This window comes from Nothoprocta perdicaria, unplaced genomic scaffold, assembly GCF_003342845.1.
Source record: "Nothoprocta perdicaria isolate Ctin4 unplaced genomic scaffold, notPer1 scaffold_98, whole genome shotgun sequence".
Taxonomy (NCBI): Eukaryota; Metazoa; Chordata; class Aves; order Tinamiformes; family Tinamidae; genus Nothoprocta; species Nothoprocta perdicaria.
The window spans coordinates 729,151-738,820 of NW_020456287.1; the positions used below are offsets into that span (position 1 = coordinate 729,151).

Genomic DNA, 9,670 nt, shown 5'->3' on the forward strand with positions numbered 1-9,670 from the left:
CTCCTCCCGCAGCCATTCCCTGCCTATGGAAAAGGTGCAGCCTGGATGAATCGGGGTCTCCGTGCACAACTGCCTCGAGTTGCCTGGTGGAGCACGCTAAATGATTCACACTAAATAATTCAGCTGCCAAGCTTGAGTTTCCCTGTCACCAGCAACACGAGCTGCTGCGCTRCAGGATTTTGCTCTTCCTAAAATGCTGGGTTTAGGATTTGGGATGAATTCTCGGGATCTGGTATCATTGGGGCTCAGTTGTGTGTTTTGGAGCCTCTTGCACTGAAGACCTTTCAATGAAGACAAGTGACCTTTACTGCTAAATTTCAATAAGAAAGCCAGCTTTCTAAGTGCAGACTGCTCCCAGGTTCTTCAATTCACCAAGAACTACTGAGAATTTAACAAGCATTAACTGGCTATTTTTACTGAAATCATTGAAAGGAAAATTCTAGTTAGGAGATGCCACCTTATTAGACATCTTATTTCAAGTTTCTTCCCATGGTGAAATAACAGCAACAGTTTGTGGCTTTTTTTTCAGGAGTGCAAATGGTAGATTCCCCCCTTTAGGTGTTTTTACACACAACCCTTTGGCCTTAAGGTACTGTCCCTATAATAGGGGAAAGAAAAACTGTCCACCCCTGTCCCATASAGCCCCACACAGAAGTCCCTATGCTGACCCAGCACAGAAGCAACTCRGAGCACTATTAATGTGTTATTAATGTGAAATCTGTCCAAAAGATGGGTATACAAGAGTCATTTAAAGTCACATGTTATTCTCTGTCATACAAGAAAATGGGAAAATAAGGCTAAAGTCTTCTCAATTGCATTGACATTAAATAGATGCCATCCATTTGCAATGATAACCACATCATCATACATACAAGAATATTCAGTATTCGCTTTTATGTGGACTGCATCTATATTTAATGCACATTACTTCCATGCYCAGTATTTCTCCTAACAAACCATGCCAAAATCCACCAGAAATACATGAAGCACTTGGGAAAAATCACACTGTGTGTTTTCTAGCTTGGAAGGACAAGAAATTTTTGGATGCAAAAAGAAAAACCACAGGGTATCAACCATGGTTCGGGATGGATGGAAACCCAGCAGATTATTCCAAGTGTTTGCTGGGGTTGTACCTCTGTTACAGAGGGACACAGAGGCTGTGGGAACCAGTTACTCCAGAAAGCAAAAAYAAGGTTGCATCTTGAGCTCCTCTCTCCAACATCCTTAAATCCCAGGACGATGACAGCTGGAATCCAGCTGCAAATAAGGAGAATACAGCTGGAATACGGCGGGAATCCCACTGTGGACAAGGAAGCAGCATCTTCACAGAGCGGCAGGGAGGAGCTGTGTGGGTGGTGACCATCCATACAGCTACGAAAAGCAGGASTAACTTCAGCTGTGTCTCCTTCAACACTTGTCTACACGTGCATTGATGCCGGGGGTACTTTGGAGAGAGCTTCACCCAGCAACGCTCCCCACAGAAGCACCGTTTACTAGAGCAGAGTCCCATTGAGTCCCCAGACACCCGCTCCAAAGGGCTCCCTTTGGACCCTCCTCCCCACGGGCAGGGGCAGCCTGAGAAAGGTCCAGGTGGAGAAAGCGAAACCCCTGCTCCAGGTGAGAGCTCTGTAGGYACCAGACATGGGGACACCCCCCGARGCCACCGAGAGCAGMAGTTCTCACCCTGCTCTYGTCGTCACGGCCTGTTCCCCCTTTGCAATTTGGGAATGGAAGGTTAAGCAGGTGGCCCTGCTGGAGCAGGGGGGTTGGACTAGAAGATCTCTAGGGGTCCCTTCCAACCTCAACCACAGAAACACAGAATCATTAAGGTTGGAAGGGACCTCTAGAGATGATCTAGTCCAACYCCCTGCTCCAGCAGGGACACCCAGAGCACGGGGCACAGGGCGGCATCCAGGCGGGTTTGGAAGATCTCCAGAGAAGGAGACTCCACAGCCTCCCTGGGCAGCCTGTGCCAGGGCTCTGGCACCCTCACAGGACAGAAGTTCCTGCTCACGTGGAGATGGAACTGCCTGTGTTTCAGCTTGTACCCATTACAACCATTCTGTGATTCTGTGTGCGATTACCCCGTGAGATAGTTTTTGCCTCAGAAAAGCCAATTCCTGAGAATTTTCGGCAATGGACTTGAAGAGCAAGGAGCCTTCTTGAGCAGTCCTGTCCTGTGATACAAAAGGCCAAAGCCCACCTAAGATCCAAGACGCAGAAGGCAGCAAAGCCCTGGAAGCAACATGAATTAGAGAGGATCACTGGCAGGATCCTGGCTAGAATTCTCCTACAAGGACATTTCCTAATGTTAACGCTAAGCAAAATAAGTCAGAASGAGCACATATGCTGTAATGCAAAGCCATTCTGCCCTCAGCGAGGTGTACAACAGAGGACTGAGCTGCACAGGGCATAAGTGACCACAGCTTCACGTCAGAGCTTTTGGGAACGCAGGCAACATTTGGAGGCTGCTGGTCAAATGGCACAGGGGGCTCCAGGAAAAACAGCCCTGGCCAGGGCAAGGCTAGCAGGGATCTTCCTTCCCCTCCTCATCGCATGCACATGGTTGGCTGCAAAGCAACTGGTAGGAAGGTATCCAGRAGAGGATCACGAGGAGCTGGAGCAGAGGGATTAGCACTTCCCAGTAAGAAGAGCTAAYAAATACTTCCTGAGCAAAGCCATGATTAGTTAGCATTTGTTACTAAGGCAAGGTGGGCAGAGAGCCCTCCAGGTCAAAAAACAAAGACTCTTACGCTGATTGAAACAGCCCTGTCCCTGTGCAAGGTACCCAGCTCCTGACAGATAAACACTGAGCTCCACACACAGTGATTATTTGTGACTTATTGAGTCCCCTGCAGAAAGTAAAAGAGCATGACTGGCAGCTTGGCACGACCTTGAAATGCTTCCATTTTATCCTATGACGAYAGGCTCTTGTCTACGGGAAAGGCAGGGGGCTGCAGTCCCTGAGGAGCCGAAGAACCTCAGCAGGTCCCCTCCTTCAGAAGGGAAGGTCCCCAACCACTGGGCGAACTAACCSTGGCGAAGCTGCGATCTCCACCCTGCAAACCCTTCCCAGAATTAAACAGCAGGCAACAGACGACGCATGGTACGTGCAGCAGGGTTGCAGCTTGCAAACAGTCCGTGGGGAATCCTGCACACGCTGGGAACACCTTGTGTGATCCCCCCAAGGATGCGGGCACAGGATTCAAAACTGCCCATCAGTGCAAACGGGTCTGAAAGGCAACAGGATCAACAGAAGGAGCAGACTCACCTCTGGGCAAAGCGGATGTCCATCAAGCTACACAGGACCCAGAGGTAAAGCAATGGATCTGTGAAGGGCTGCTAAAAAATACTCATTTATATATATGCTTTTCAGCATTTGAAACAGGGATGGGATGCTTCTGACCTGCCTATGTCGAGAGGATTTAAGGTCAAAGGAGGAAAGGAAAACAAAACATGCCTGCCCTCAGGTAGCAAACACATCTACTAAATATTTATCCAGGTCAAGGAAAGATCGAGGAGCTCAGCTGGTAACAGGAAGAAGCTCTCTGTGTACCAAAGTTAAGATATGATGTTTGTATTCTCTGGAAATAAAGGAGAGGACTTAAAAATACCTCTGCACTAAAAACTGGAGCAATAGCCAGCATGAGCCTCAATCACAGACTACAGTGACTCATGGGGCTCCTACCTCTGCTCACAGAGTCTAGGAAGGACCGAAGGGACAAACCACTAGCAGCTGCATCCAGATTTCCTGGATGTCCCTTTCAATCTGCTGCTGCTGTGACAGAACGAGCTCAGCTTCTGTGCTTCCCTGCTGCTTAATTTCCAGTTTGGGTTTGGARGATGAGAGCAGCTCCCACAAATTACCATGAAGGAAAATAAATGCTTTTAATAAACACCCCTCCAACCTCACTGCCATAAAGGAATGTTCTGAAAACACCTTGGAATATCCTCGTAATGAAAAGTCTTCCTAGGTGGACTATCCAGCTTAAGCAGATTGCTATTAACAGGTCTTGGATTTGAGCCTGGAGACAGATTCAGTTACCTTGCCGGTCAGGAAAGGACTATTGRAGATCCTTACTGACACCCTCGTAACTCGTTAGCATCTAGACATCCATGAGCAGGACAGCAGCGTGTCGTCTGGCCACCAAAAGCCACCTCTGGCCTTTGGTTTGAATGACTCACTCGATCACAGTACTGCAAGACCAGGAGATGAATCAGCAGTGCAGCAGACACCACTGACAAACAGATCTGATAAAACCATGTCAGTAACAAGTCCAGATGCAAGAAAGTCAACAACTTTGCATCCCTTGAATTCATGATTCAATGAAAGCGGTGGACAGAAAGCCTCTTTCAAAGAGCAGAAGATGGAGTCAGGCAATAATCCTAGAATCGTATCTTGGACATTTTTGCTGGCCCTTGCTTCTCTGGAGTGGAATTTAGTTTCCTTCTTTTCTTTTTTTCCAAAAACCATGGCACAAATCTTTGAAAGGAACATTTATAACGAGCTGCCTCTTCAGGAAGCCACGTATGGTCTTTTTTGATCCCCAGGTGATAAAGAGCCCTTCAGTCCTACCCCTAGCAGTGGCCACACATCTACAACGTGGCAGCTCCCTGCCAGAGACGAAGCAAGTATCAGCACAGCCAAAGGATTCAACAGCCTGGTAAGGGCCTGGAAGCTGCAGAAAGGTGACACACATCAACCTGACCACCTGACAATTCACAGGCAACCCAACAGTATCCTAAATCTTGCCAGAATTAGGTCCCTTGCATCTAAGGATGGTCYGTCCGACCATGTGACATTTCAAGTCTGCCACAGAGAGGGTACGGAGCTAAAGAGATTTCCCTACAGATGAGGGGCCTGGAGGAGAGTGGTGCCTTTTCCCACATTTGAGCCCTGCTACCTTACCTCTGTGACAACAGGCAGCAGTGGCACCACCTCCCCTTTGGAAAATGAGGACATTCCCTGAACGTTAGCAGCTGCACAGACCCTCGCTTGTCTCCTCAAAGCATTGAACAYAGCTTTATCTTTATAGATTATGGACCATAACCAACTCCAACCAACCTTGGCAAAAGCCTGTTCTTATTAAAMTGGGTTCAAAGAAGGCTCCAAGGGATGTGCATGAAGTTTCCTCGTGGTCTTACAACGGGGTTTTCAGATGAACAGGCTGARGATGTAATTCTCTAGCTAGAGTCTTTCTTCGAGGCGAGGTGGATCCAAGTTGGTTTCCAAGAAGGTGAGTCCCTAACATAGGGTGGAGGACGTGCCCCTAAGCGCTAAAGTCTCCCTGGGAGGTCTGGCTTTCTGTTTAAAGGTAGAGCTGTCTGGTGGAAGGGCATTTTCTCAGTAAAGGGATCACTGTACATTCACACAGGACCTGAGGGGACATGGAAGGGAAGCAGGTTTTACTGGGCTACACCTGAAGACTCTGATTCCCTCCCCTCTCTCTACCATGTTTCCCACCTGATAGACTTTTTTCCTTCAAGGCCACATATCCTGCACCAGAGAAGCAAAGAGCAAAATCCACAGCTCCTTAATCCATTACTCATTTAACAAATAATTGCTTCGCCTTGCATTCACCTTAATTAACAATTAGAGGTTTCATACTCCCATTATGGGCTCTCCGAGGGAGCCAAGTTTGCTAAGAAAGCCAAAAATAAACACTTAAGGGAATCCTAAAATATATGTGTATAAATAAAAATCCAGGTATGTCTCAGCAAGGCTGAAAGGAGGACAGCACCCTGCAGCTCTGCTGAACCTAAGTTCAGCATTTAAGTATTTAAGGCTCCTTTAGAAGGCTGGCATGCAACTCAAAGACCCCATAACACGGACCCTGAAGCAGCCAGTACTTAATCCTCTGGCTAAGAGCTACCTTGCTTAAGGAACAGGGCACACATGCAGGCCCAGTGCTTTGGAGTTAAAGGCTAAATTTACAAACCTGACTTGTGGAGGGCTTCATTCCATTTTTTTTTTTCAAATTCTGACATAAAAGGATTCAAAAATGTCTGTAATTTCCGGGGTGTTGAAACAAGCAGTGATAAATATTCAGAATTCTTTCGAAAGCTGCAGCAGGATTTATGTCAAGGTTAAAGAGTGGGTGTCTTGCATCCCTTCTCACCAGCATCCCCAGCATGTGCAAAGCAAAGACCTCCAGCAGGCCAACACAGAATAAAAAAGGGTGCACCTGAGTGCTCGGAGAAAAGCCAAGTACCTCACAGCCCCAGCACACACTGCAAACACACCTTGACATCTGTATCTCAACGGAGTGAGCATCCCACACTAATGCATGCAGAAATTGTTTATTACTGCTCAAAGCTGTGAGGTTTTTTATTTACTTATTCCATCTTGCAGAAGAGATGTAAGCAAATAGCTTCATCAGATACATTCATGTAATATTTATGCACAAGAACATTGAAAAGACAAGCCCGTGGCTGTGCAGCCCTTCAATGGCACCCATCAAGAATATGCTGGTGATTGGTGCCTTCTTCAACAGGCAGCTGTACGGGCAGCATCTGGGGAGCAGCGAGGAGCGAGAGACACCCCTTGTTTTGGAGAATCTCATGGATGATCAAGGGCATTGTGGCACATCCCCCGGCATATTCATGCTAGGGGTGCAGCGTGAGCTGTAAAGATGTAAACTGAAGCAATGATGAYACCGGCATCCTATCTCCACCGATGGAGCTTAACAGGATATATTCCTTTGCATTTCAGTGGCAATTCTGTACCTGAAGTGATAGCCTTGCATGAACCAGTTGCCCATGAGCAGCCGTTGCTGCAAATCAACAGCTCAAGCACTGGGCACAGCTCTTCTTCAAGCAGGTTTCTTCTGGTGCCTGCAGTGGAAGGTGCTCTGGAAACACCCCAGGGGAGCCCAACTTCCTGCGTTCAGGGCACCTGCAGCTGCTGTTTGCTCTTGATTTACTATCTGACCTACATCCAGCGCTCGCACAGCTCATTTACAGAGTATTTTTTAGTGAACAGTGACCAGTGGTTCATGCATCCCCCCTGTTACAGGCTTTTTCAAGAGCCTTTCCACACAAAATGATCCACTGCCTCCTCCTAAGCTTATTGCTCCCTGTCCCGCTTCTGTAATTCCAAAACGGCCTTGGGATGGTTAGCTGGTATAAAAGCCAATTCTMAACATTAAAGAGATTGCCATTTAGCATCACAAAGGTCTCTCCGAAGCCTGGACCTCAACACTAACACCCCGTCTCCTAGTTTAACCTCTCACATGAAGACACCTTGCAGTGGCCAAGCCACCCTGCAACGTGAGCAGGCACAGGTCTGCCCGCGCGCCACGAGGGCAGCTTCTCCGGGCAGTTTCCACGGTTGTGTGGCAAGTTTTATGGTGAGGCAACACAGCGCTGCTTAGAAGGCAGCATCTCCCATGTATCAGCAGAACCTTGRATTACAGCTGAACTATAATTAAGATAAATTTATTACCTCAAATCTCCTTTTAGCAGAGTTGCTAGTTTCATTTTTCACTTGGTACCTTTCACTGTATGTAAAAATAGCTTTCCCCGTGTTTTAGCCATCTCTCATCTTCCTTGATGGAATCAAAGTTGAATTAAACTATACAATACTTCTTCCAGACACGTTCAGCTAGTTCCTTTGGTTGGTAAAACATAAAAGCATTAAGCAATTTTGGGATGATGCATGATGCTCATGTAAGTACTTAAGTAAGATTTTTTTCTGTCATCTGTGTCTGATAAAATTCCTTCAATTAATCTCTGCACTCCCATGACGAATCTCAGAAGCTACAGTATTGCATTTTGATGCAATAAAAGACAGATGATGTTCTAGAAGAACAGAAAAGGCAAAAAAAAGCCTTGTTAAAAAAAAAAAAAAAAGTGGAAGAAACCCAGGAAAATGCTGGCATAAGAGCTTTTTGTTCCCTTCTACACAAGCAGGTATGAAGGTGGACAAGATTTCTCAAGAACAAGTCAATCTAATTTCTGTCAGCACAACTTCTCACCTTGATTTTTAGCAAGACTTATGACTTCTTACTTGATTTACAAGCAATGCAAACCTCAAATGTAGATGAAACTGTTTAGGTTTGCACTCCTGAGAAAGCCCAGAGTGATTATCAGTAAAACAGCTGGCAAAGAGAGGTATCAAATGGGAATCCAGAGAAGCTTTRCCTGGATCCAAAATATTCAAACCACATAATCCCATCAATTCATTAACGAAAGTATTAGAATATAAGAGTGAAATCAAGCTGGCAAATCATACTAGGAAACAGAACTAGAATTCAAGTCAAGAAAYAGTCTGGAAAAAGCAGATGTAACTGCAAAGACAAGGAAAAATTGTGTTTAACACTTCTGCATTTATGTAATTATGCAAATARAGAAAGGCAACAACTACTCTGCAGTTCTGCAGGCAGCATCCTAAGGACATAAGGGATCACAGACCAAGTACGAGTCAACAATACACAATATAAATAGCAATAGTGCCTTAAGAATTGAGTCTTCCACTGTGCTCAGGATCCTTTAAGCCTCAACTGATGACAACATCCTGTCTGGGCACTGCATTTACAGAAGAATAGCCAAAAAACAGCAGAACTAGAAAACAGAATCTTCAAGAAAACGGTGAAGAGGTGAAATTGCTTCAACGATAGAAAAATAAAAGGGACAGTAACACCCTCTAAATATACTGTAGGTAGCTACAGGCAGAGAAGAGGCTACCCTCTCTTTACACATGCAGCCCAAGTGGCTGCAAACTGTTCTGGAAACTGTCCTCTCGCAGCAAGCCCTTAGGGTGGCTAGGAAGGCTGCTAGAAGCTAAGGACAGGCTAGGAAGCCCCTACGAATGACAAGGTAACAAACCCTTTCTTTAAAGTACTGAATTAGATCACCTCTCATGGTCATCATCTTCCCAGCTATCCTGGCATTTATTTAATATAAACTGGATCTGACCCTAAAATTAACTCCTCCTACAGAGCAGGAGCCATAACTTTCAGAAAACAACCTGCAAGAAGCCACGTACCTTCAGATGTGAGAACTCCTCCTTTCCCCATTTACAGACTTAAATCATTCAAACAGCTGACAGTGTCACATTAGTAATAGGGAGCTTGACACTGGAACTGATTTGATTTATTTTCATAAAGTCACACACTGAAACAGTGCAATATTGTTCTGTTATTGAGCTTTAAGGGTTGCAGAATAAAACATTAAAATCCATGATTCAAAGTTCACCAATTTACAGTCTTTTCCACATAGATGTGGGGTCACAGAGCAAAGCTTACAGCAAAAAAAATAGCAAAGACATCAGGAAGTTTTAACAAGGAAAAGTTGATTAACAAAAGCAGATTCACTTACCTTCCGCAATTCAATTGTAACTTCATTTCTGTGTCTTCTCATAGTCTGTAAAAGAAGAAGAAAAACAAACTTATAAATTGTAAAGAGCAAAGTGCACCTTTTTGAAGCCGACAGCTAAGCTGCACGGCATTTGCTAATCAGAAAACATGGAAAACAGCACATGAATGATTCTGAACTCAGCCTTTCCTAGCAAGATACACAAGGAAGCTTTTTTTTCTTTTTTTTCTCCTCCAATTTGTACACCTTACAGAAAGTTTTTTTTTTTTTTTTAAATAAACCTCAACCACAATAAGTATCCCAAAGGCAGAAAACATTTACTTCCCTCCAGAGTTTCACTGGGATGACTTTGCAA

General features: G+C 45.3%; 1 protein-coding gene across 1 annotated transcript in view; it reads right to left on the reverse strand.

Annotated features, from left to right (window-relative positions):
- The window catches only part of KPNA3 (karyopherin subunit alpha 3), a 28,629-nt gene extending 19,263 nt beyond the window's left edge, over positions 1–9,366 (reverse strand). Inside the window, exon 1 of the mRNA XM_026053276.1 lies at positions 9,319–9,366. Coding sequence (XP_025909061.1) covers positions 9,319–9,360 — 42 coding nt within the window. The 5' untranslated portion in view covers positions 9,361–9,366. The remainder of the gene's footprint in view (positions 1–9,318) is intronic.
- Between the last annotated feature and the right edge of the window lie 304 nt (positions 9,367–9,670).